The following is a 26,594-nucleotide window of genomic DNA, read 5'->3' on the forward strand; positions in this document are numbered from 1 at the left end:
CAGAGATGGCTGTGCTTCTAGCCTTCAACTGTATGTGGCTGTGTGTCTGTGTCTGTCTGTGTGTGAGTATGGTGGTGGGGGGATGAACGAGGTGTCAAGGTAAGCTCTTCGGATGGGCTTTTTAGCGATAAATGTTCGTAACGAACTTGTGGGGCTCACTGAATCAACAGAGTCATTAAATATATACGGTGAAACCTACATTTTTATTTTACATGTACTGAATGGTGCCGCTGCAGCCTGGTAAAAGAACACCATTAAAACTCCCCTGAGCCTGTCACGATTCTATCGCTCTTCCCCGCAGTGACAGACAGCAGAGCACCATGTTTACAGACGTTTCCAGTGCGACATCTCTGCCTCCAGGATATCCCTAGTAAATCCCTCCCCCTCACTCCCTCTCTCCGTGACACACCGAGCTGTTGTCACTTTATACTGATACTGATACTGTCAGTAGCTCATTATCGCCATCCGAGCCCGAATCGGAGCCATCAGTAATAACCGCGTTCATTCCGCCATCATCATGTAATTAGTAACCACAACAATATTTCTATTGACGGAGGTTTCCTGAAAGCGTATTTGATATTTCCAGAGTGCACTGCTTGCTGTGGGAGAGCGGAGGTCATTAATGATGGTAGGGCTTCTTTTTGATAGATATTAAACTACGCGCAACAACAATCTGACAGAAATTCGAAATATAACACCGTAATTATGAGACCTATAAGGACCTGCAAACTATGAAATACACCGCTTATTTACAAGATTTACATATAGCTTAAAATGCATTTAACAGTAGTCATGTGTCATTATAATCAATTCATGAATTAAGTGTCCGGCTTGTTATGATTTGCGACAATCCCAGAAGGTTTAAAGACAGCTTTGTGCATAATTTTACAGAGATAGTGGTGAATTTATAACGTTACCCAGCACTGCCAGTGTTTCATGAACAGATGTGCGTAAGGAGCACAGTGGTGTCCTTAACGTGATCACGGTTATCAGGGACATCAGAAAGGCATGGATGCCCCGGCAGATTCAGGGGCCCCGGCACTTAACAGGGGCCCTTCAATACGGATGTAAATCATACGTAAATTTTGTCAGAGGGTCCAGAATATCCAGGTATGCCCTCTGATTTTCATAAGGTATGAAACAGTAAAAACACCGGCACCTCCACACCTCCCGCCCCCCCCCCCCCCCGCACAAAAACACACTGCGTCTCTGTCTCCCTCTGCTGTCTAAGCCGGCTGCTCCGGTCCATTCCTTACCACTCTTTCCACACCCTCCTCCTCCTCCTCCTCCTCCTCCTGCTCCTCCCGTTGGTGCTCTGCCTTTCTCCCCTCTATATACATCAGCATGTCTTCAGTACAGGTAGCGATATACGGTCTGTGAAGACGACATCCCGCTTAATATTCTGGACACGGGAAGGGGTGTTGAAACCAGGAGAAGACTCCAGGCAGGAGGATCGCTTTCGGGGGAATAAAGAGCGAAAAAGGACATGTGGGCCACTGACAGCATCGTTGCTCGCCTGTTGGGCTGCTTCCCCAGTCATTTTTGCTTTAATCCCTGGTGCTGAACATCGCGCCGCGCATCTCTGTATGAGGGGATGCCTGAGAAAAAGCGAGATCGGCGAGGTACGTGAGGACAGTCTTACCATCCTGATTGCAAACGCCGTATTACACGCCATCTGCATGTCAAAATGCAATGTGCAAACTCCGGGGAGTGTCTAGGGAAATGCATGCATATAGCTACGAGTTACACGCACGTCTGCTTTATATGTTTGGTGTCCTTCCTGCGCAGGTGCGTGTGTGTGCTGTTCCTGTGCGAGCGGTGTGAGCTGACCGCTGGGAAGTGCGTCTGTGTCTGTGTGTTATAAAAACCCGGCTAGTCCCGTTATATTATGTAGGCATAATGCCGCCGTATGCTTTTGTCGTCTTCAATTTTGCAGGAGGTGTGCACTGTCATAGTCATCGGCTCATATTTAACTTTTTAGGTGATTCATCTTTAACCTTTGACGGTCCAAATGAACACCGTATGTAATGACGACAGGCGCGCTGAGCTCACGAAGCGCCCCCGCCGCGCGCCCCCACCCTGTCACCCCGCCAGCCCCCAGCCTGTCACTGTGACACACCGGCGATCTCTTTTACCATGCACTGGCCTATACTCCACACAACGGAATGAAATGAAATGAAAGTAGCGGCTCTAATTCGTTCTGCTTAATATTGTCTATTACAATACTTTAAAAGTACTCTGCTTTTAATTATACTACATTTTAATTTCCCCAACCATTTTGTTCTCTTTTTTATGACACTAGCAATGGAGTTGAAAACGAGGAGGCTGGTGTCAAGAGGGATCCTTGTTTTAATATAGTATTTTAATTACGTGTATCAGCTGATATCGTACGACCCCTACGCGGCACATAAGAAGTTTTATGCTAGTGTTTACTCCGACTGTTTATTCAAAAAGTTTGAGCCCGAAAATAATAAAAAAAGAACCAATTCCAGGTATGCTACATAAAGCAAGTGCAGGAGAATATTCGTCATCGTAGCATTTCTCTGGTATTAACATTTCCTTTAGGGTCTGTGCAAACTAAACTGCAAAAAAAAATGTATGTGTGTGTGTTTGTGTAATCAACTGTTTACAAGAACATCTATTATTATCAATCCATAATATGTGGAAATTGGTGTGATTGTTAGTCATCCCTCTTCTGTGAAGCGGAACAGCTTGCATTGCTCTTTCCAGTTCAAACGGAAAGGAAATGAAAGAGTGCAGAATGAAAGATTGCGAGGTAAAGGACACTGCATAGCTGGGGAATGTTTGCAGGGGCTGAGACGTCTCCTTGTCCTGCTGAGGCAACTGTGATCACCCTGAATGGCTGGCAGAAAAGTGCATGTCAGGCGTTACCTAAGAGGAAGGCACTCTGAGTGTGAACACATTTATTAATGCACATAAGATATAATGTACGTCTGTCTCCCTTCCTGTGTCTGTACCTCTGCCTCCTTTTCTGTGCCTGCACCTCTGCTTCCCTTCCTGTGTCTGTGCTTCTGTCTCTCTTCCTACGTCTGTACCTCAGTCTCCCTTCCTGCGTCTGTACCTCTGTCTTTCTTCCTGCGTCTGTACCTCTGTCCCCCTTCCTGCGTCTGTACCTCTGTCTTTCTTCCTGCGTCTGTACCTCTGTCCCCCTTCCCGCGTCTGTGCCTCTGTCTTTCTTCCTGCGTCTGTGCCTCTGTCTCTCTTCCAGCGTCTGTACCTTAGTCTCTCTTCCTGCGTCTGTACCTCAGTCTCTCTTCCTGCGTGTGTACCTCAGTCTCTCTTCCTGCGTCTGTGCCTGTGTCTCTCTTCCTGCGTCTGTACCTCAGTCTCTCTTCCTGCGTCTGTACCTCAGTCTCTCTTCCTGCGCCTGTGCCTCTGTCTTTCTTCCTGCGTCTGTACCTCAATCTCCCTTCCTGCGTCTGTACCTCTGTCTCCCTTCCTGCGCCTGTGCCTCTGTCTCCCTTTCTGCGTCTGTACCTCTGTCTCCCTTCCTGCGCCTGTGCCTCTGTCTCTCTTCCTGCGTCTGTACCTCAATCTCCCTTCCTGCATCTGTACCTCTGTCTCCCTTCCTGCGCCTGTGCCTCTGTCTCCCTTCCTGCGTCTGTACCTCAGTCTCCTTTCCTGCGTCTGTACCTCTGTCTCTCTTCCTGCGTCTGTACCTCAGTCTCTCTTCCTGCGCCTGTGCCTCTGTCTTTCTTCCTGCGTCTGCAAATCAATCTCCCTTCCTGCGTCTATACCTCTGTCTCCCTTCCTGCGCCTGTGCCTCTGTCTCTCTTCCTGCGTCTGTACCTCAGTCTCTCTTCCTGCGTCTGTACCTCTGTCTCCCTTCCTGCGCCTGTGCCTCTGTCTCTCTTCCTGCGTCTGTACCTCAGTCTCCCTTCCTGCGCCTGTACCTCAGTCTCCCTTCCTGCGTCTGTACCTCTGTCTTTCTTCCTGCGTCTGTGCCTCTGTCTTTCTTCCTGCGTCTGTGCCTCTGTCTCTCTTCCTGCGTCTATACCTCAGTCTCCCTTCCTGCGTCTGTACCTCTGTCTCTCTTCCTGCGCCTGTGCCTCTGTCTTTCTTCCTGCATCTGTACCTCAATCTCCCTTCCTGCGTCTGTACCTCTGTCTCCCTTCCTGCGCCTGTGCCTCTCTTCCTGCGTCTGTACCTCTGTCTCTCTTCCTGCGTCTGTACCTCTGTCTCCCTTCCTGCGCCTGTGCCTCTGTCTCTCTTCCTGCGTCTGTACCTCAGTCTTTCTTCCTGTGTCTGTCTCTATTGTGTCTTGTTCACCATGCTCCAGCTTGTGTCTCTATGTACTCAACACCTGCTTCCCTTCCCTTCCCTTTGGTTTACCCTGATTCCTTCCGCTATCATTCCCCCGCTGTTATCAGATCCGCAAGAGTCTTGTGTTTAAAGTGAAGCATTAGATTTGATTTACTGACTAACAGACCGAGGACGGTGACCGGAATGGTGGATTTAACAGGCTAATTGTAAGCATGCTGTTTATGAGTGTGAAATGAAATGGAGAACAAGTATGAGATGGAGGAGTGAGTGTGAAACGGAGAAGTGAATGTGAAATGGAGAGTGAGTGTGAGATGTAGAGTGAGTGTGAGATGGAGAGTGAGTGTGAGATGGAGAGATGTGCTTGAGACAGAGTGAGTGTGAAAGAGAGAGATGAGTGTATAATGGAGAGATGTGTGAGACGTAGAGTGTGAAACAGAGAGGTGAGTGTGAAATAGGAACGGGGGGTGACCTGTTTTTCTCTGACACAATGAGAGCAGCAGAAGGTGAATGAGTATGTTCATGGTATAGATACTCTGATCTGCAGATACACTGTAAAACCTCATGTGTGTTTTACAAAAAAAGGTTCAGTTTTGCATTCAGTTTTTATGCTTTTAAAAAAAAAAATAACTTCACTGTTCTGTGATGGGATGGCGTCCCCATCCTGAGGTTTTCCCAGCCTTGCGCCCGTAACTTCCGGCATAGGCTCCAGACCCCCCCCCCCCAGCCCTGCATAGGACAAGCAGATAATGAAGATTAATGGATTGATGGATGGGCCTGCACTATGTACTCAACAAGGCTGCAGTAATTATAAAACCGAAATGAAAAGATTAATTTTCACAGAAATTTCTTGTTCCCGCTATACCTACACATGGTGATGTAAAGTGTAATAGATATATTTACACTTGCTTACGTGCAGGATTATTATGTTTGAACAGTCGCTGATGTTTTTCATGATGGCAATGGGTTGGTGATTTATTCATTAATTTCCATTACACTGCAGTTACAGCGCTCTGCCCTAACTCAGTTCTCTATAATAAATGTGTGAACATTTGTTTTTTTTTTTCTTCAGGTAAAGTCTTGGAGCCGTCAACGGATGTTTTTTGAACCCTGCAGTGAATCAAGACGCCAGCACATCATTAAGGCTGAACTGTAGCCGGAACAGTCCAGAAGCCTCAGAGAGCCCTTGCGGTTCCTGTGCCCTGCTTTAGCCAGTGCCTGGATTGCTGAGAACCTCCTGGGCATCCTTGTCCTAGGAGTGGTGTTCATGTTGCTCTTTTTGGCTGGCAGACCTGGGCGCCTGCAGGAAGCTCCGCACAGGCGTGATGACCTGACCGTTCCATCCTGAGCACCAGTGTGTATCTCTCTACTGCTGTATAGTTTCGAGTATTTACAGTTTCCAGTGGATGCGGCAGAATGTGCGTGTTAACCTGATTTCTCTTTCCCCTGTCTGCACCACACCCCTCTCTCCATAATCTGTCTCTCATCCCCCAACCTGCTCTCATTCTTCCTTCAGCCCCTTTAACCAGCCTGGCCACTTCCAGCGAGCCCCTCTGATTGGTTTCAGATAGAGTGGGTGGGTTCTCTGTCTGCAGGAAGCTTTGGATTGGGTAGCGTGGCGGACGGGGGCGATGCTGATTGGAGGATGTCGGGCGACTGGGATGAAGACATATGTAAGAAGGCCCTCATGCTGGTGGAGGAGCTGTGCTTCCACATGCCCGGTGGTTACAGTCAAAACGAGCGCTGCCAGGAGTTCATCTACCTGCTGAGAGGCCGCAACCGGCAGGTGGACACAGGTGAGTGAGCCATGGCGGCACTGGCTGGCAGGAAAGCAGCAGCACGCTGTCAGGGGCCACAGTGCTGCTTGCTCTCTAAGGACACTGTGCCCTCCCACTTGCATCATTTCCTGTTCTCACTAACGTCATCACTTCCTGTACCCTCTGCCTTGCTCTCTCTCCTGTGGGTATCACTGTGTGGCTCTGCCTGATGTCCTGATCCTTCCCTGTGCTGCTCACAAATACTCTCTCTTGCTCTCTACCACCATCTGTGTTTGCACCTCCTTCTCAATGGAGCCCCCCCCCCCCCCCCACACACACACACACACACACATACACACACATACACATTGACAGACACAAACAGCCACACCAGCCCCCCCCCCCCCCCTCCATTCTGAACAGCAGCTGATTTAATGACATACAGAGATGGGAGAGATTTCATTGTGACACCCCTAGCTTCATCTCTGATGCACACAAGTTGCGCAGACAGTGAACACAGCACAACAAAGCCAAAGTTGCAACTTACTTTTAGAAAATAATTAGTGACCAATAGTGTAGCAGCTGTAATGAACACTCAGCCTGCTGGTGTGTGCAGGCTCATCATGTGTGCTGCATTTGATTTAGTCTGCCTGCTGACCTGTGCTACTGTGTCAGTGGGTCTGCTGTCCCGAAACACAGCCACGCTACAGGAGGGCCCTGCTTCTGAATGCTGCATCATACAGGAAAAGCCTAATGCATGTCTCTCACTTTCGATGGCCCCTGCAGACAGAAAGCTCTGTGTCGCCGGCATGATGCAGACCCGGGCGTTGCCTGGTAACGCCAGATACAGGCCGTCTTCAGGGTTTGGCATAAAAAAGCCAGCTGCTCCAGGGTGCTGGGGCAGCATCTGTTAATCTGGCCTGTCCCTGGGAGTCAGGCTGCCGCTCGTGGTGCCCAGTGGGGGCACTGGACAGTAACAGCTTCCTCTTGCTTTCTGTCCTAACAGAGATCTCCGTCAGCCTCCTGTCCGTCATCGTCACTTTCTGCGGCATCGTACTGCTCTCCGTCTCCTTATTTGTCTCGTGGAAACTATGTTGGCTACCCTGGCGGGACAAGGAAGGCGGGGGCCTCAGCCTGACCTCAGGGCTCCTCCCAGGTGGGGGGGGGCTGGGCAGCTCCTCCCTGCTGCCCCCGCTCCTGCAAAGGAAGGATACGCACTCGTCCTCCTCACTCTTCCCCTCCCTTCAGCCCACCCAGCATCACCCAAACTTGTCTGACCTGCTAGGCGGGGCTGAGAGGGCCGAGGGTATTGCGGGGGGTCCTGAGCGGCCCCCTATTGGAGGCGTGGCCGGTGTCCCACAAGACCTGCAGGAACACGCCTACTTGGACATGGACTGCTACCCTAACACCACTGGGGGTGAGCTGGGCTTCACTTTGGGGGTGGGGTGAGCTTCATCGTCGGGGTGGGGCCCTGTCACATGTGCAGATTGAGGAGTGAAGCTGTGCCTTTTCCTGCTGCTACCCCCCCATCCTCAGGGGGGCTGAAGCTGAGCCACACCTCCCCGGAGCTGCCCCCAGCGTCCGAAACAAGCTGCGCCCCACAGCCCCCCAGAGAGCTGCCTAACACCCAGCCCCAGCAGCAGGTGGTGGCCCGGTCAGTGCTGCCCAGGTATGTGTGTGTGCGTGTGTGTGTGTGTTTGTGTGAAGGACAGGAAAACCCCAAAAGCAAACTTTGGGTGAATATGCAAGCACATGTGTGTGGTTCCTATGCCTCTGTCTTTTTGCTCAGATGGTCACCGGTTCTAGCCTTGGCCTCATCAGAATAGTCACATGTCTGTGGGCCCTTGAGTAAAGCCTAGTTTGCTCTCGCTTGCATATGTACCTCCGGGAGAGCAGGATGGTGATTAATAAAAGTGTCACTATTCTGTTCTATAACGTGAGCTTTAAAGAGGTATGTTTAAGGCCTTTTTTTTTGTTATAAACTTTACAGTTAGAGTTTTCTTGGGGTGCGCTTAGGGATCATGTATTGAAGCGATATCCCCACAATGACAGAAACACGTGTGTCCCTCCAGTAGCCCCCGGCCAATAAACCACCAGCTCCCCAGCCCAGATTTCCATGCTGAGGAGAAGAGTGAGCAGGTGACAAGTATCGGGCAGATCAAGCCAGAGCTGTACAAGCTGCGCCAGGCTGAGCAGGGTGAGGGCAAACCTGGAGAGGCCTGCGGAAAAATCAGCTTCTTGCTGCGTTACTCCTACAAGTAAGTTGCATGTGTCAGTGGGTAGATGTATGCTGCATTTCTGTGAGTGTGTCACATGTGTGCCAGTGGGCTGATGTTTGGCACATTAATGTGAGTGCGCTGCATGTGTGCCAGTGGGCTGATGTTTGGCGCATTAATTTGAGTGTGCTGCATGTGTGCCAGTGGACTGATGTATGCTGCATTACTGTGTGTTGCATGTGTGCCAGTAGGCTGTCGTGCACTGCATTATTGTGAGTATGTTACATGTGCCAGTAGGTTGATGTACTCTGTATTGTGTGTCGCATGGGCACCAGTGGGCTGATTTAAGATACATTACTGTGATTGTATCATACGTGTGTCAGCAGGCTATCATACTCAGCATTACTCTGAATGTACTGCATGTGTGCCAGTAGGCTGACACACTGTGAATTACTGTGAATGTCACATGTGTGCCAGAGGGCTGATATATACTGCATTACTATGAGTGCATTGCATTTGTGCCAGCTGGGTGACTTATGCTGCATTATTGTGAGTGTGTTGCATGTGTGCTAGTGATCTGATACATTGCTATGACTATATCGCATGTGTGCCAACAAACTGACATATACTGCACTGTGCAGAGCTGTGAAGCATGGAAATTGCCAAATGGAAATGATGAACCTGAACAGAATTAGGAATTACAGTCAGACACTCCATGGGCAACTATCATTCTCTGTTTGTGTTTTCTGGTTTGTAGCTGAGTGAAGCGCCATTGAATTGGGGGAAAGTGCTGATGGTAGACAGTGGAGAGTGAGCAGATATGAATTATGTATGTGATGAATACCAAGGATCAGAGGGCTGTGTGGGTGTGTTGAGGGTCACCCTTCTATGAGGAGCATGGACTTGGACACGTGGACTCTCAAATCCAGAAACCTCACAGAGCGCGTTTCATACAAGCTGCTCTTTCCTCTTGGCTTTAAGCAGCCCTCCTGTCTGCAAACAGGCAGCTCACTGGCACTGTGATACCATGGCGATTATTTTCAGTGTGCAGAGGCCTTCTGGGAAATGCATTTCCACTGTATCACTGCAAACACACTCTCTGGGAGCTGCAACAGGTGGTGCCTCTTTTACACAGTAATTGCAACTACATTTTCATTAGAGTGAGTGTCATGGTAGTGTTAGGGTTAGCGTTAGTGTTAAGGTTAGTGTTAGTGTCATGATAGTGTTAGGGACATGATGCATGTCTAATAAGCTGCTGCATACCAATCATGTGATCCATTGTCAGGGCATCCTCCTGTAAAGTGTGCAAGGTATGAAACACTCAACAACTGCCCATCCACTTCCTGTATCTTCCCTCACTTCCTGTGTTACTTCTGTCTGTCCCACAGCACTGAGCAGCTAGTTGTCAAGATCCTGAAAGCTCTGGACCTTGCAGCCAAAGATTCCAATGGCTTCTCTGACCCTTACGTGAAGATCTACCTGCTCCCAGACAGGAAGAAAAAATTTCAAACTAAGGTGTGTTTTTTTTCATAATATTACCGATTCTGTTTTTTCTTTCTGTCTCTCAGTCCCGTAGGGGAAGTATGAGGTGTCCAGGAGTGACAGGTTTCTTCAGCAATGCCTCACATTCGCATTCTCCCCTCTCTTAGGTCCACAGGAAGACCCTCAATCCTGTCTTCAATGAGACATTCCAGTTTAGCGTCCCGTTTGCTGAGCTTCATTCCCGGAAGCTGCACTTCTCCGTCTACGACTTTGACCGCTTCTCCAGGCACGACCTCATTGGGCAGGTGGTTGTGGACAACCTGCTGGACTTCAGTGAGGGACTGGGTGAGAAGCCGGTATGGAGGGACATCGTGGAGGGGACCTCGGTGAGAGACTCACTTTCAGTTACAGTTTTCTTTCCGTGCCGCACTTGTAAGCTGGATCCCTTTGACTGAGTGTTGACCCCCCCCCCTCGCCCACCACCTGCAGGAAAAGGCGGACCTGGGCGAGCTGAATTTCTCCTTGTGCTACCTGCCCACAGCTGGCAGACTCACGGTCACCATCATCAAGGCCTCCAATCTGAAGGCCATGGATCTCACTGGCTTTTCAGGTCATAAGCTTATCAATGGCCGATGATCCGTCCTGAAATAGCACAGCTGGAACATTCGGTTTGAGAGGTCAGATGTTGATGGGCTACAGGCGTTACTTTGAGAGCACAGGGCCTATGTACTTGAAATGTGCTGAAAGTGAATATTGTATGAGTGTCATTGCTAAGCTTTCGGCTTATGGGCCTGTTTCCTGTTGCTTTGCTCTCCTAGACCCATACGTGAAGGCCTCTTTGATATGTGAGGGCCGGAGACTCAAGAAAAGAAAGACGTCCATAAAGAAGAACACTCTGAACCCGACCTACAATGAGGCCCTGGTGTTTGACATCCCTCACGAGAACATCGACAATGTATCCATCATCATAACTGTCATGGATTATGATTGGTGAGCACAGGAGCGATGAGAGCTGGGTGGATGAGTGAGGATGGATGGATACAGAAGACAGGCCTCATTTTTGGGTATGAAGAATAATGGGTGTGTTTCGAGGGGGTTTTCCGCTGGATACTTGATTTATAAGGGCGTTCTTAGAGCCCCGTTTCCAGATCCATGAAGTGGAGATGGTCAAATGAAAAAAAGAGAGCATCCTTATAAAAGACCCCTTTGCTCTGGATTTTCTCCATATAATTCAGAAACTATGAGTTCTGTAAGAGCAGTAATGATGGTGCACCAGGGCAGGAGCTTAACAGTTTTGACAAACTGCTTTCATTCACCGCATTATTTAGTTATTACTCAGCCTTGTTGACAGCCCTGATTAGCTTCCATAGGGTACAGGCCACTATAGGTCACCTAATGCTAACTCTAACCCAACACTAACTATAAAACCAACACTAATGCTAACCCAACACTAATAGAGTTAGCCTTTACCCAATGTTAATAATAGCCCTTATTCGATGCTAATGTTAACCCTAACTAACCCAACACTAATGCTAACCACCTATGCTAACACTAACCGTCACTTTATCCCTAACCTAATCCCTAATGTTGACTGTGTCTCCAGCATTGGCCACAATGAGGTGATAGGGATGTGTCGTGTGGGGGGGGACGCTGAGGGCCCCGGCCGGGAGCACTGGACTGCCATGCTGGGCAACCCCCGTAAACCCATCGAGCACTGGCACCAGCTGGTGGAGGTAAGGCTGCCGCCCCATGCTTATCCACACATCACATCATTCATCTTCAGGCCTGCACACTGGACACGAATCTGCCTCCTGTCACCCTCCTGCAGGAGAAAACAATGAACACCTACGTGTCCAAGAGCGCGATGGCCTCCAGCAAGCCTCATATTGTGGTGGAGAGTCCACACTCAGAGTAGAGAGCTGACCCCGGGACTGCCACTGAACACGCCGCTGAACACGCCGCTGAACACGCCGCCTGGAGGACTTCGACCGATCAAACACACACATGAACAGCACACACAGTGGGATGTACATTTACAGTCACGGGAAGGCGTGTTTGAGGGTGACGGTCCTTTGTGGATCAGGACCCACGAGGGACGTCTTAACTGTTTCTAACTGCCTCATTTCATTCCAGGGGACTGTCTGTCACTCCTCGGATGGACTCACTTCCACGATTCACACGTGTAAATATATACACACATGAAGCACATTGACATGTATTCATCATTTACCAGGAATCCATTTACTGTTTATCATTGGCTTTTAACATTAAAAGCCTTTCATACTAGCAGAATTATTAAGTGTGGAAGAAATTAACCATAGAACTGATGTGTTGTGGTCTTCCTCCCATTTGAACTAATCGGTGGATCTCACTCATCAGGGGGAACCATATTTGCCTTGACTTTTTGCCCGGGGGACCCAGAAAATGATGCACCTGCTTGCTTGTCTTCAGAAGCTGTAGAAACAAAACCCTTTGGACAGAATTTCACTTAATATTTTATGTTTACCTTTAAATTGAATAGTCTCTTGAACACCCTCTTTCATTTCAAAAGAAAACACCGTAGGGTGTGTAGGGTGGGGGGTGTCGCCGTTTTCTGTGTGTATCTCTGTGCTTGTGTATCGCGTGTGTGTATCAGTCTGTGCGTCTCTGTGTTTTGTGTCACCTTGTGTGTGTCTCTACCGTTCACTGTGTCCCCCTCCACCCCATCTTGGAGTGAAGCTATTGTTCAGTCTGTGTTTGTGTGTAGACCTCATACCCTAACTGGGGGGGGGGAGGGGGGGGCATCTCCCATTCAGGCACTACCCAGAGCCACACCCATATGCAGACAGCTCTGCCCTGGGCCTCTGTGTAAGTGTGGTGGCCCTCTGTGTAATTTCACAAGCCCTGATGTGTGTTCTGGTGTGAGGGCAAACGATTGATTTGCCAAACCAGCAAAAGCCAACATGAGCCTGGGGAAGGGGGTGGGGGGATCTTCAACCAGTGATTCAGCTACTATAGTGTGACCCCCAGATAAGCAAATGTTCATGTTTAGATTCATATTTCACTGGAATAATTTAACCCATGTGCAATGGTACTGTCCAACCTGGCACTTTCGTCACAGCTTTGGTATTACCTGTCGGTGTGATGTCACTTGTCTGTCCCCCAGCTGTCTGTGTGATGTCACCTCTGTCCCTGAGCTGTCTGTGTGACATCACCTGTCTCCCACGTATGTGTGTGACATCATGTGTCTGTGATGTCAGCTGTGTGTCATTTTTGTCCCCCAGTTGTCTGTGACGTCATATGTTACTCTCACCCCCTTCTCCTTTGTCCCAGTGGCTCAGAAAGGCTTTGGTGAAACATGTTTGCATGCTCACATCAGCATGAATGATGTCAGTTCCAGACAATGAAAATATGATTCTCAAAGAAAGTCATAAGAAACTTACTGTACCAGGACTACCAATGAATACTTAAAAAAAGTCATGATTACCAGGAAGAAAACATTGTTAGTACTGTATAGTGTAAAATACTGTATCCTCAAAATGGTATTTCTGATTGTTAAGTTGTTGTGGATTTTTAAAATTTCCTTTTAAATGGACTTTTTTATGAGTTGAATGTTTTGAAACAGAGACCAGCAGTGAATTTGTGGAATTGACCAGTTTTCGCAGTGTCACTAATAGCGAGTGTGGCTGTGTGTCCAAGCTGAAATAAAGATGATGATGACAGGCCTGCATGTCTTTATGCGGGCCGGGCCATGTGAGCACGTCGCTGAGCGCGACGGCCACGTAGTTGTGTTCCCACGCTGCTCTCTCCAAAGCCACTTCATGTCTCTACGCGTCACATAGTTTGTTCTCTGCCTGTTTCTGTGGGCAGCATTTGGGGAAGCCGTCATGGGTTTTCCCACAGCCTCTTTCTGCTCCACGTTATTTATCACACAGGAGTCTGTATCAGCATGAAAGCAAACGGGGAAAAACGGCGGCTGACAGACAAGCGCGGGGGTGCACATCTGTCTCACTGCACTTCCTGTTCCTTCTCTCCCCTCAGATTTTTCCTTTATTAAAACAAAACCTGCCTGATCCGAGCACCCGCTGGCCTTCCCACTGCGTGTCTCTATCTCTGCAGGGTCAGAAATCCACCCAGTCACAACACGTCATCGACCGCTGTGTCAGACGCTGGCAGACTGTAGTGACACATGTGTACCAGGGGTGGCGTCAGTACCACTGCAGGAGAGGGAGTGCTGTTTCCATAGCAACCGCCTCTGTGGATAGAACTATTTCGATAGAATCCATCTCATTCAGTTTGGTGAACTGGGGCTGGCAGATTGAGAAGAATGTTATTAATAGCATATACTCACTAAATTTCAATATGTGTTCAGGATAACAAGAATCTATTGTCATACTTACCATCAGTATGAAATAATAATAGGAAAATCAAAACTATACTGCTTACACAAGACAAACTATCCATCCATCCATTTTCCAAACGCTTATCCTACTAGGGAGCCTATCCCGGAAGCAATGGGCATGAGGCAGGGAACAACCCAGGATGGGGGGCCAGCCCATCACAGGGCACACTCACACACCATTCACTCACACATGCACGCCTACGGGCAATTTAGCAAGTCCAATTAGCCTAAGCATGTTTTTGGACTGTGGGGGGGAAACCGGAGTACCCGGAGGAAACCCCACGATGACATGGGGAGAACATGCAAACTCCGCACACATGTGACCCAGGCGGAGACAGTGCTAACCACTGCACCACCATGCTGCCCCACAAGAGAAACCTGATCAGTAATTCATGTGTCCGAAAGCATGAGTGTGTGTGTGTGTTTCTTCACCTGAAACTGGTTAACCAAAACTTACCAAGCATTGCATACTAGTTTTGCCTTAAACTGATTGCCTTAAACAACTACATAGTTGCTCCTGGCAATTTTGAAGTGGGTGGCAGTGGGGACAAAGTCATGCTTGACTGAAGGTTGGTTGGTGGAGGTGGCTCAGTAATTAAATGCTTGTTTCTGTGAAGAGTCATTTGTTTTGAAAGCCCAGGACCAAGCTGAACAGTTTCTGGAGTGAGTACTGCATGAACATACTGAACTTCTTTATAAACATCTTAAAGTTTTTACAAACAAGATTTTGCTTAAATGCTTTGCTTTAAATTGCCACCTTAAGGCCTTTCACAGCAGTAACCCCCTGTTGCAATTTTTTGTATATCTATTCTGACATCTAGTGTTTTGGTTTGGTAGTGCAGCTGTTTTGTCAATAATCCATTCATTCATCTTTCAGAAACGGTTATCCAACGGAGGGCACAAATACACACACACACACACACACACACACACACCTGGGTAGCACTGACCGGGCCACCAACTCACATACTAAGGGAAATGTAGAGACACCATTTCCCCTATCTAAATAACTGCAAGAGGAAACCCGCAGAACACGGCTGTATCGTTGATCTTTATTTTCGGTTATTTTACAACTTCTTCCCTGAGACCTCGCAGTGATTCTAAACCAACATCGGCACAATTAATCTTCGACAGCCCTGAATATGTGCTATCCCTTTGTTTTTTACCTGTCACTGTCAGCAGCTAAAGATACATCGGTCTCTGTCGCCCTTCAGCATCCTTCCAGCGACAATCCAGTCGAGTCACACGGAAGGCATCGCGGCGACAGCAGTCTCGCATTGTTTAAGTGATTGTCACTCGATTGAGAAACCCTGGTATGACGTCACCCGGAACTACAGAGCACGACCAAATCAGTCGATGGCCGTGTAGTGATTTGTGGATTGTGTTTTGCGGCCTTCGCTGGAGACCAGACCTAAAGATCTCATAAAATCACCATTGCGTAAATCATTAAATATATTGCCGTTTACGGGAGCGGCTTTAGATGTATCTAGTCCGTTGTGCTATCTGTGAAATAAAGTGAACGCTGTACGGTAAGTACAAGTCGCCGGTGAAGCTGTGTGTTAGCCGATTTGCTAAGCGCTGGATCTTCCACCGCGGCCTTCCAATTCATATTACTTCGTGCTGGCCGTCATGTGCAGGTGTTTACCAAGTTTTTAAACTTCCTTCATTTTCTTGTATATAATATATAAACATTTTACATCGTAAATACAAGGCTGCCAACTTTGGTCACCTGCCTGGAGTGAGATTTTCGATTCGAGACAAGTCTGCACACACATGCACAGGCATATACATGAACATAACAGTTTTATTGCATTATAAATAGTCTGTAGTGATTGTAAACTACCCTAATGCTTGTGATGCGGCTAATTTTAGAATTATAATGGAATAATATAGATTTGCCGTAAGATTTCTTGCCTGAGCGGACTCGTCTGAGAGCTGGCTACCCTGCAAATATGAACTGTGAACGGGATCTTCATTTGGGGCTCTGCGCTCACATACCGTAGTTTGACAGTGCCAGTTTAACTATAACTTAGATTTGATTGTATTATACCAACATTATTCCGTGTCTTTAACACGTGTTTATGTGTACGTTTGATGAACGTGTAGGTTGGAAAGTCCTTTACATTGCCAGCGTCTTCTGGGTTGATGGTGGTGGGTGTTAGGTTTACGTACCTCGGATGTCGGAAGTCGGAGCTGGTAATGACGTCACACAAGAGTTAACCGAGTTCAGTACAAGAAGTCGATAAGCTTTTTAGCAGTGCCAGATTTAGTCAGGTTCAATTTTAGTAATTAACAATGCCAGTTGAAGTCATATTTTGCATATACAGGCACTGTAGCAACGTGTGTACTACCGATTTAATGAGACATAAGACATAAGTGCTAATAGACAGTATATAATTACAGCTTTCACTTCTGTTGATGAGGGGAACTGCTATTTTGAATTTCAAGATCGGGGGTTTACATGTTCCTCTGATTTTTCGAATTGGAACCCCAACTCAGAAATTCCAGCTTCTGAGTTCAAATGGAACACACAGCAGTAAATCCTATTCTTTACCAATCATTCCTAGGTTTCCATGGTGGTGGGGTGGACTCCATGGACCCACCCACAAAGCCAGCAGCCAATCAGGTGGCAGATGTGGTGTTCGTCATCGAAGGAACCGCAAACCTCGGCCCTTACTTTGAATCCTTAAGGAAGCATTACATCCTGCCGGCCATTGAGTGAGTGTTTGAAGCTTACACTCTGTCCTCAGATGCTGCCTTTTCTGTGCTGTGCGTTTTTCCACTTGGGTGTGAGCGTTACAGTGAAATAAACTACTTTTCACCACAGGTTTTTCAATGGTGGCCCCCCTGCAGAAACCGACTTTGGGGGAGATGTGAGTTTTCTTTTTACGTTTACTTTTATGTAGCAGATACTTTTGTCCAATCTAATGGACCAGTGAGGCAAATAGCACATTTCAAACATACATGCTGTCAAGGAGTCAGCTAGGCAAAAAAATGCACGAGTATAAATGTAACATTAAGAACATTCAGGGAATGTAAAGAAATATTAGACTAGTAGAGGGATTTCTGGAGCAGACGGGTCTTGAGACATTTCTTTAAGGTTGACAGAGAATCTGATGGCTGGACGTGGTTTGGCAGCTGATTCCTCCATCAGGGAACCGCAAATGAGAAGCATCTGGAGTGACACATCTCACGTGATGGTTTGCTGACAGAAGAGGGCGAGATGGGACGTAGGATTTAAGAAGCTCCTCTTGATAAAATTAAGGACCTGTCCATCAATGGATCTGACTGAGTACCAAGGACTTATAATGGGAGCCAATGAAGTTGGTTTGACAGCACAAGCTGGTAACCCTGCAATTAGAGAGTTATGCTAGTCCATTCATGAGGTAACAAATAGCTGGACTAGAAGCACTTCTAATTAGGCCTTTTCTGCCTAATCAGAAAAGGTCTGATCTTCAAGATGTTATACAGTGTAAATCTGCTAGATCAGGAGAGTGTTGTTATGTAGTCAGCAAAGGACAGCTGGTAATCTATCATTACTCCTAGGTTCCTAGCGGATCATGATGGAGACAGCGTTGGTGATCCAGTTCATACAGAGATGTCATGATGGATGGTAGGGCTGGAAGAAAAGACCTCAGTTTCATAATGCTTCAGCTGGAGGTGATCATCCATCATCCAGGCTGAGATGTGACTGAGGCGTGCAGAGATCAGAGCAGAGACTGGTGTAATGGTGACCAGAGTAGCCGTGTGGCTGGATGATCTGACCTTGAGAGGAAACATAAAGAGAGAAGAGCACCAAGACAGAGCCTTGGGGAATATCAGTCATTACTTGACGTGACTTTGACACCCTTGCACCTCAAGCCACTAGGAATGATCTGTCTGCTAGGGATATAATGAACCAGTGTAGTGTAGTCCCTGTGATGCTAAGTTGGGTATGGGTGTTCAGCCGGATTTGATGATGAACTGTGTTAAAGACTGCAAAGAGGTCTAGCCGGAGCTGGACGGACAACTGTGATGCAGCTCTTGTGCTGTGATGCTGAGTGTCCAAGTCTGAAGCCTGTGTCCAAAAGAATCTCTGCTTGAGAAATTCAGACTTGACTGAGAAGAGTATGTCCAAGAGTTTAGGACAGAAATGAAAGAAGGGAGACTTGTCGATAATCCTGTCTGAGAAGGGTCAAGTGAGGGTTTCTTAAGCAGTGGTGTTACTCAAGCCTGCTTAAATGTGGAATGTGCCAGTTGTAAGAGACGAGTTAATCGGGTGAGTAAGTGCAGGGGACAGGATCCAGGGCACTCGTGGTGGGCTAGTGGGCGAGAAGTATAGGAGTATATGAAAGGAAAAGGAGGACCGTGCCCAGTGGGCTGCATGCAGGTGGTGGGTCAGGAGAATTGGCTAGCGATGGCTCTCATGGGAAAAAAAGTAGCAAAATCATTAGCAGTCACTGTTCCACAGACCTAATGAATGCTATTTGGAGAAACACATTTTGCTGTAATCCTGTTTACTTTCCCGTCTTGCCTCCAGCCCCCTCTCCTGTAATCCTGTGTCCTCTCTGGTCCCGCCTCTCAGTACCCGCTCCGGTAATCGGGGGTTGTTGCTTTGTGTTGAGAAATATGTCCGACGGATTTTTAATTTTCTGTCTCCCAGTATGGAGGAACACAGTACAGCCTGGTTGTGTTCAACACGGTGGACTGTGCCCCCGAGTCCTACGTGCAGTGCCACGCTCCTACAAGCTCCGCCTTTGAGTTTGTCACATGGATCGACAGCATCCAGTAAGAGTCCTCTGAGCAGGCCTGGCTCATGTTGTGGGGGGTTTCTCTCTGGTCCCTTGCCCTCTGTCTGACATTGGGGGGATACGTTATAAAATGAGAAATTAATAAACCCAAAATAAAGAATAAAATGCCGCAAAGGTGACACAAACCAGTAGCTCATCATTATTAGAGGGATGTTAAACAACAGAAGAGTGGCATTTGGAGAGCTCTGGGCCTCTGTGCCTGTGTCGTCATGGTTCATAGTTCTCGGTTTTCCTTGTAACGTTCCAGTGAAGGAGTCAAATGGCTGAGGATTGATTACAACACTGCTATGTAGCGGTCAGAGGTTTACAATGCACAAAATGAATCTTTGCATGTAATTAAAAATCAAGACTGTTTTTGAGAATCGATACAGTATCACAAAACATAATATTGCAGTACTTAAGTGTATCGGTAATTTCTTACAAGTCTGTTTTGCAGCCGCGCTGTATGCGCGTAGTACTGCTGGGCTTTGTGCGCTTTCTGTTTGCAAGCTGTCCATCACTCCCTGTCACTGTGTTTGAAACAGTCGCTGCCTGTTACCGTTTCCTCCAATCAGGTTCATGGGGGGCGGGGCCGAGAGCTGCAGCCTGATTGCCGAAGGCCTATCTGTGGCTCTGCAGCTCTTCGATGACTTCAAGAAGATGCGGGAGCAGATGTGAGTAGGGAGTTGTAGGCATGGTGGGGGACACAGCTGTCAGCGTGACCTCCTGTAACACTCAGGATGTGGGAGGAGGGGGGGGGGGTCAGCTGTCAGCGTGATCTCCTGTAACGCAGTGCTCCAGACTGACTTTTCCAGTGGTAGCACTGCAGCTGCCAGCTTTCTCGGTTGGTCACACCAGCAAATGATTTGGTTGCACCCCCTTCTTTTTGGTGCAGCATGGTATTAATCAATAACTTTGATTATGCTGACGAATAGCTGTCCTGGTTTGCATACCCTGGTTTTTGTATCGATGAAAGACTGACAGTGACTCAAGACTCGATGTAGTAACCCCCATTAGTGAGGGTTAGAGGCAGATCCCAGCGGATGTGACGATTCGTGAATAATATTTCTATTATAAATAATGGCACCCCTAACCGCTAACGATAACATTCTGCTAGTCTGAACGATGACTTAAGTTTGTTTATTACTGATTTCTAAACAAACATTATACTTTGCATGTCAAATTACTGTACATTTTCAAGATCAACATTTTTATATAATGTCATGAATATGTAATATATATGAAGTGATCACTCTTGAAGTGAACTCTTGTGACAGTGACACACTGAGTCGCTCTCTCCTGCCCTACATCAGAGGTCAGACACACAAGGTGTGCGTGCTGCTGTGTAATTCGCCGCCGTACCTCCTGCCTGCTGTGGAGAGCGTCAGCTACACCGGCTGCACGGCCGACAGCCTGGTTCAGATCATCCGTGATGTGAGTGAACCCAAGTTAACCTCACTGCCCCTGGGGTCGACCCAGTGCTGTTCCTGTGCGCGTTTCCCCCCACAGTCAGTGCGTGTATTAACATTGACCTCCTGTACCTGCCCTCCCATAGAGAGGCATACATTTCTCTGTGATTTCCCCGCGGAAGCTGCCCGCCCTGCAGGCCCTCTTTGAACGGGCTTCCCCTCTCGGCGTCCCGGCAGACACCTCGCACCCGGACTACAGTCAGGACCCCCGTCACATGATCCTGGTGCGAGGCATCGCTCTCCCTGGTGAGCAGATTTCCCTCCCTTTTCTGCTCAGTTTCTCTATGTATGTCCATAATGGAAGATAAAAATGAATCGTTCTTTCTCCCCTCTCTCTCTGCCCCCCGACCATCCCTCCCTCTCTCTGATTGGTTAGCTGCTCAAGGCGGAGGCTCAACTGTAGGCCCTCTGAAGCCAGTTTTGCCCTCTCAGCCCATGTCTGGCAATCAGCCTCCTATGGGCGGAGCCACACAGCCGCCTCCTCCAATCAGCACATCTCACCCGTATCAGGTAATAGAGTATAGGGCAGTATGTTTGTGAAAGCTGTGCATGAAGACCAGTAAACATGAGCATCTATGAGTGATCAACTGTCTGACTCTTCCTCTGTCTAAACTCCACATCTGTCTATCTCCTGCCTTTCCCTTTCTCTGTACTCCATCTCTTACACCCTGTCTGTTTGTTCCCCCCCCCCCCCCCCCGTCTCTTCCTATATCTACACGGCCTACATTCGTGCCCTTTCTCCGCCCCTAGACTTCGCCATCTCTTACTGCCGCCCAGGTTGCTGCTCAGATGGCAGTAGAGGCTGCCCACAACCAGAAGAGGCCCTGTGAGTATGGGGTGGCCGTAGGCCCTCTGGGTTCTGTAGCTCTTGGGCCTCTGGTCTTCCTCTTGCAGTCATCGGCCATCCTCATCCTCCTTTTGTCTTCTCTCAGTCGCTCCAATGGGAAACCCCGGTCCACCCTTCAGTGGTCCACCAGCTTCCCTGCAACCAGTGAGCGGCGTGAAACTCGCCCCATCTAATCAGCCCAGTCTGGCTACAGTCACCACCATGATACCCCCGCAGGCTCCACCCCCTCAGCAACAACCTCCACAGCAAGTACCGCCTCCTGGGCAACCGGCAGCAAATCAGCAGCCACCGCAGCCCCCACAGCAGCCCCCGATCAGTCAGCAGACTCCGCCATCTTCTCAGCCTAGCATGGTGAGAGGAAAACGTGTTAATCACTCCCTACAGCAGCGTGGATGTTTGCAGAAGCTCCTGTCTGTCTTCTTGCCTCCCTGCCTGCCTGTCTTCCTGCCTGCCTGTCTTCCTGCCTCCCTGCCTGCCTGTCTTCCTGCCTCCCTGCCTGCCTGTCTTCCTGCCTCCCTGCCTGCCTGTCTTCCTGCCTCCCTGCCTGCCTGTCTGCCTGCCTGTCTTCCTGCCTCTCTGCCTGCCTGTCTTCCTGCCTCTCTGCCTGCCTGTCTTCCTGCCTCTCTGCCTGCCTGTCTTCCTGCCTGCCTGCACTGTAGGAACACATTGACCAAACCAGCCTGAGATGTGCGGTGTACCCAGAACCATTCGCAGGGTTCCTCCTTGCTGGCCAAGGCTTTGGGGACGGTTGTGTACCTTTTCTGATGGAACTCCCTCTCTCTGTCTTTCTCCGGCAGCCTGGCGTATCTGCCCCAGCAAACTCCAATCCGATTGGACAGCAGGGGGTAGCCAATAAGATCATGGCATGGAGTGGGGTGCTGGAGTGGCAGGAGGTAATGACACCAAACTGACTATGTTAACTTGAAGGGCTGTATTTAATTACAAAGAAAGGACATCAAACTCACATAATGTAAAAGCATGCACTGCATCATTTTTGACTTTTTATTAGAACAAAGCAGTGTTGATGAACAGGGAAGCTTGTGGGGTTTCAGTCCGTTTATACCCAAACCTCTGCAGAAACCCAAAACAACGCCCATGGACTCCAGCACCAAGCTGACGCGCTCACTGCCCTGCCAGGTGTACGTGAACCATGGGGAGAACCTGTGAGTAAGACACCCATTTGTTTGCATTCGCCGTCTTGGAAAGGGGTGGAGCTGGTTGGGGTGGGTCATCTCTCTCCCGATTGGCTGATACACCTGTTCTGTACCCACCTCTCAGCAATGCTGACCAATGGCCACAGAAACTGATCATGCAGCTCATCCCTCAGCAGCTGCTGGTAAGGCAGCCCTTTCCTCCCAGCACATCTGTCTGGCCCCACCCCCCACCAACTGCCTTTCTTCCCAGCTCACTCTGACCCCCCCCCCCCCTCCCCCAGACCACACTCGGGCCGCTCTTCAGGAATTCGAGGATGGTGCAGTTTCACTTCACCAACAAGGACATGGAGTCCCTGAAGGGGCTGTACCGCATCATGGCCAATGGTTTTGTGAGTGTCGCCAGCGCCCCCTCTGGCCAGCCTGGATTTATGGAGGAGCAGCATGTCTCCTGCACAGTCAGCTTGTTCACGTCTGTCCTTTAAAATAATCTTTCCTAGAACTACCTGTTATTCTGTCCACTAAATAGTTACACTTGCTCTTTGCTTGCTCTCTGCCACACTGCCATGTATGGCCACCAGATGGCACCAATGCTGAGGGATTTCACACAGCTTTCCTTTTGAATGCAGTACTTGTGCAGAGTTGGGTGCTTTGCTATAATTGCTGCTGTCTTTCTGACGCGCCCCCCCACCCCCCCAGGCCGGCTGTGTCCACTTCCCTAACAGCAGTCCCTGTGAGGTACGCGTTCTTATGCTCCTCTACTCATCGAAGAAGAAAATCTTCATGGGTCTGATCCCCAACGACCAGAGTGGCTTCGTCAACGGGATCCGCCAGGTCATCACCAACCATAAGCAGGTGCAGCAGCATCGTACGGTGAGCCGGCCACACCCTGCCCTCTTCGCCCCCTGCTGGAGATGCAGAGGCTGACGCCTGCTTGCGGCACATGCGCACCTTCATACAGGCCATGTTCTCTTCCAGCTCACATCCACCGGTGCTATGCCACAGGGCCCCGTCCCACCCAACCAGAATTTCCTTAACAGGCCCTCGGGACCCATTCCTGTTTCCCATGGCAACGTGCAGCAGCAGGTACGGACCTGGCACTGCGATTGGGGTGGGGGTGAGGGGGGGGAAAAGCTCGTCTCCGCATGCGTGAGGCCGCAGGCTCTATTAATCCCCGCCCCCCCCCTTCTCTCTCAGTCTGTCGTTTCCGGGTTGCCCCCGGTCAGTCAGGTTACCATGATGGATGACCAACAAAGGCAGTCTAACATGGTGAGCGGCGCTGCCTTTTTCTCTCTGAGCAACGAGCGGCTCTGCTTTGCTCTCCTCCGCTGGTCTTCCTTTCTTATACCTAAAATGGGACCATCCTCTCTCACCAGCTCTCTCTCCCATTGGCTTTTAGATGAGAGCAGCTGCCACAGCCAATCAGCAGCCTCCTGTCACAGGCGCACCCCCCAATCAGACGGCGCAGGGCGGCCAGGCTCCTTCTCAGCCTCCAATCCACCGTCTCTCCAACCCGGGTGCCAATCCACAGCTCCGCAGCCTCCTGCTCAGCCAGCAGCAGCCGGTGAGACCACCGGCCAGTCAGAACTCATCCTGTTTGTGCTAAATAAATGTTCTGGTGTTGGAGACCGCGTGTGCCTCGCATGTCGTGCGTCCACTTCCTGTCTTATTCACCACTTCTTGTCACTCTTGCATGTAATACTCCGTTGGTGTCTGCATCTGCCAGCAAGGTGCTGTGTCCCACATGCCGGCTGGAGTCCTCGCACACCAGGCCTTGGGGCAGCCGCTGGTTCATGCTCCACCAGGAGGGGGTCCTCAGCTGCAACCTCAGTGGAGACAGCCACTGCCAGGTATCCCATGATGCAGAGCACGCCGTAGATATAGCACAGTGAATAGATCCCACAAGCTTCGTGGGGAATGGCTGAGGCATGCTGGCTGAAGTGTCTGATTGGTTGTGCAGTCAGAGCTCTCTTGCGCCCCCTGTCTCTCTCAGGCCAGATGCTATTGGCTCCAGGGCAAAGGGGCTCCGTGGGCCCCACTCCAGGAATGCCCCAGGTGTCCAGTGTCATGGAAGATGAGATCTTGATGGACCTGATCTGAGCTCAGTTCTGGTGGAGCCGCCAGGGGGCGGGTTCTGCCCGGAACTGCGGAAGTTGGCAGCGGCGCAAAGCTCACGGTTGGCGTGTAGGACAATGGCGGGCGCCACACTGCTACGACACACTGTTTTATTTGTTTAACATCTGTAGATGTTATAGCCTGATTTCATTGCGCATTTTTTATTTGAATTTTACTGCTCCTCTGTTGCTCTCCTTGTTTTTAAGGTTGTTCCGACCGTGGAATAAAGGTTTTGTGTATGAAATGTCTTCCTGGATCCTGGTGTGCCCATGTAGAGTTGGGTGCGGAGTCCCATATCGGCCCAGAGGTCCGTGCTCTACCTTGGGTCTCAGCCACACTTAACCGTTCAGAGAAACACCAAAATAGATAAACCTCGAGTGTATTGTTTAGCGTTTGTTTCTGCCAAATAGTGTCGGTGTGTTAATTTTAACTCCTCCAATATGCTGTGTAGCCGCACATGGCTGTGGGAGCCAGGATGGGCTGCACCGTGCCGCCAAGCAGTCTCAGCAGATGGCGGTATCTGGCAGTGATTCTTCTCCCAGGCCCGGGAAGGCCCGGCACACTTACTGAGAGCTGACTGTACACAGAGCACACATTAGCTTCGCACCCATTGACTAATTAGCGCATGCAGGCGTGTGTCTATCCGTGCTGGTGTGTTAGTGCACATTTGGGCCCGGTTGCACACATCTGCCGCATAAACATTTACGCTCTTTACATACGCACCTGTCCAGGACCTCACCACAGCACTGTCCACACACAGACAAGCAGTCATTCTCACACACAGGAAATGATGTCAGTCTGTCTCAAAGGAGATGGAAATGGTTGCTAGGATACTGTCACACTGGGATCTCCCTTTTCCAATAAGAAAACCTATAGCCTTTCGATGAAATGTTTTATTTTCTGAATCGCCGTGCTCCCTACTTCTCAGATAGCTGCAGTGTAAGCACCACTGTTCTAGTATCATTGTCGGCTTTGTATATATCTATCTTCTCAGGAAATAAAGTCGTAAGAACTGCCGCTCTTCTGATTGCTTTCTGTATATCTGTAATGTGGGTGTGTGAGCTCCGGCTCAGCTGTGCCTGTGTTACTGTAGAGCGAGAGCCGCAGGCACTGATGCAAAGCTACCTGCTGGGATGGGGTGGGGAGGGGGGTGAAGACAGGCACAGGGGAGGCTGGGGGTCAGACAGGAAGTCCAGGACTCTGAACATTAAGGCTGTACCTATACAGATCACACCCAACACCCCAGCCTGACCCCTGGGGATAATGAGAGAAAAGAACCAAATCAGCGGTCTTGGGGATTATTATTGACCTCTATGTGACCTCTCAATGGTCCAAGCAGTCATGGTCACTAAGGAAGCACTCAACTTGGGACACACAAGATTTTAATACCAGCATCAGAGCCCAAACCTGGACTGAATGGCTATGTAACAGAAATGTGGCAAAGATACTGGGACAAATGCATAAGTAATAAATTCTATGAAATGAACCCCATTGTTGCAAATGGAGCAACAAGACAGTTTTAAAAATCATTGGGAGCAGATCAGTTACACCAGGTGTAGCCTAGGATATAGCAGGTTCTCATAGGCTTTTACTTAGGGATGAGGAACCTCTCTGTATCCCACATGTCAATGGCCTTTGTCAATGAAGTACATTTTTATCTATTGCTACTGTATCATGCAAATATATCTCCTGATCAGTACTATTCAGGATGTTTTTAAGGTTAAACCAAAGGGTAGTTCTGGAATTTTTAACTAATGCAAATATAAAGCACCCTTATTTAGAATTCATTTGTAGGTATTCTCGTTATTAAGGTCTATGTATTACGAGGTTTTACCTTCTTGCCATTTATTTTTAAAGATTAGTAACTTTTAAAAGGTGCAGGGTGAAAGTCATTTTCATTGTTGACGCGCCATAGCACACAGTACACAACAACGAAATGTGTCCTCTGTATTTAATCTTATATGTAATCTAGGCTTTTCCATGAATATAGCCCTAGCTGCTTGGTGTGGAGACTAACCTCTCTGTGGTCTTCATAGGACTGAATAATCCCAGACCTCTCTGTGGTCTTCATAGGACTGAATAATCCCAGACCTCTCCATGGTCTTCATAGGACTGAATAATCCCAG

At 48.9% G+C, this 26,594-nt stretch overlaps 2 protein-coding genes across 8 annotated transcripts; both read left to right on the forward strand.

Moving 5' to 3' along the window:
- The first annotated feature begins 1,216 nt into the window (after positions 1-1,216).
- On the forward strand, positions 1,217-13,437 carry syt3 (synaptotagmin III). Of its 3 annotated transcripts, XR_007384829.1 has the most exons (13): positions 1,217-1,622; positions 5,354-5,635; positions 5,798-6,077; positions 7,045-7,455; positions 7,575-7,707; positions 8,111-8,296; positions 9,643-9,769; positions 9,904-10,122; positions 10,226-10,346; positions 10,555-10,726; positions 11,340-11,469; positions 11,565-11,918; positions 12,116-13,437. XR_007384829.1 is itself a non-coding variant. In XM_048992354.1 (12 exons), exons 3-12 carry the CDS (start codon positions 5,927-5,929, stop codon positions 11,649-11,651), a joined length of 1,737 nt encoding a protein of 578 aa, XP_048848311.1. In that variant the 5' UTR covers positions 1,217-1,622; positions 5,354-5,635; positions 5,798-5,926; the 3' UTR covers positions 11,652-13,437. The 3 variants fall into 3 exon arrangements, 2 of the variants coding, with proteins under 2 accessions (XP_048848311.1, XP_048848312.1); XM_048992354.1 differs by having other exon boundaries at positions 11,565-13,437; XM_048992355.1 differs by having other exon boundaries at positions 8,114-8,296; positions 11,565-13,437.
- Positions 13,438-15,446: 2,009 nt separating this feature from the next.
- med25 (mediator complex subunit 25) lies at positions 15,447-25,485 on the forward strand. 5 transcript variants are annotated; one of them, XM_048991254.1, is made up of 21 exons: positions 16,742-16,835; positions 16,945-16,990; positions 17,256-17,462; positions 17,664-17,777; positions 18,760-18,884; positions 19,462-19,560; positions 20,200-20,320; positions 20,442-20,601; positions 20,732-20,865; positions 21,106-21,181; positions 21,288-21,553; positions 22,000-22,095; positions 22,280-22,365; positions 22,481-22,538; positions 22,638-22,745; positions 23,053-23,226; positions 23,332-23,439; positions 23,551-23,622; positions 23,753-23,917; positions 24,080-24,203; positions 24,347-25,485. In XM_048991254.1, exons 4-21 carry the CDS (start codon positions 17,721-17,723, stop codon positions 24,451-24,453), a joined length of 2,136 nt encoding a protein of 711 aa, XP_048847211.1. In that variant the 5' UTR covers positions 16,742-16,835; positions 16,945-16,990; positions 17,256-17,462; positions 17,664-17,720; the 3' UTR covers positions 24,454-25,485. The 5 variants fall into 5 exon arrangements, with proteins under 5 accessions (XP_048847209.1, XP_048847211.1, XP_048847212.1 ...); XM_048991255.1 differs by having other exon boundaries at positions 17,664-17,730; XM_048991252.1 differs by lacking the exons at positions 17,256-17,462; positions 17,664-17,777 and adding an exon at positions 15,447-15,646 and having other exon boundaries at positions 16,685-16,835.
- The last annotated feature ends 1,109 nt before the right edge of the window (positions 25,486-26,594 follow it).

This window comes from Brienomyrus brachyistius, chromosome 22 (assembly GCF_023856365.1).
Source record: "Brienomyrus brachyistius isolate T26 chromosome 22, BBRACH_0.4, whole genome shotgun sequence".
NCBI lineage: Eukaryota > Metazoa > Chordata > Actinopteri > Osteoglossiformes > Mormyridae > Brienomyrus > Brienomyrus brachyistius.

Excerpts from the sequence above, each read along its gene's own strand:
- syt3 (XM_048992354.1), top strand. The coding sequence starts at position 5,927 with ATGTCGGGCGACTGGGATGAAGACATATGTAAGAAGGCCCTCATGCTG. Across the intron at positions 6,078-7,044 it reads CAACCGGCAGGTGGACACAG|AGATCTCCGTCAGCCTCCTG; the intron begins GTGAGTGAGCCA and ends CTGTCCTAACAG. Across the intron at positions 10,123-10,225 it reads ACATCGTGGAGGGGACCTCG|GAAAAGGCGGACCTGGGCGA; the intron begins GTGAGAGACTCA and ends CACCACCTGCAG.
- med25 (XM_048991252.1), top strand. The coding sequence starts at position 16,711 with ATGGACCCACCCACAAAGCCAGCAGCCAATCAGGTGGCAGATGTGGTG. Across the intron at positions 22,539-22,637 it reads TCATCCCTCAGCAGCTGCTG|ACCACACTCGGGCCGCTCTT; the intron begins GTAAGGCAGCCC and ends CCCCTCCCCCAG. Across the intron at positions 24,204-24,346 it reads GTGGAGACAGCCACTGCCAG|GCCAGATGCTATTGGCTCCA; the intron begins GTATCCCATGAT and ends TGTCTCTCTCAG.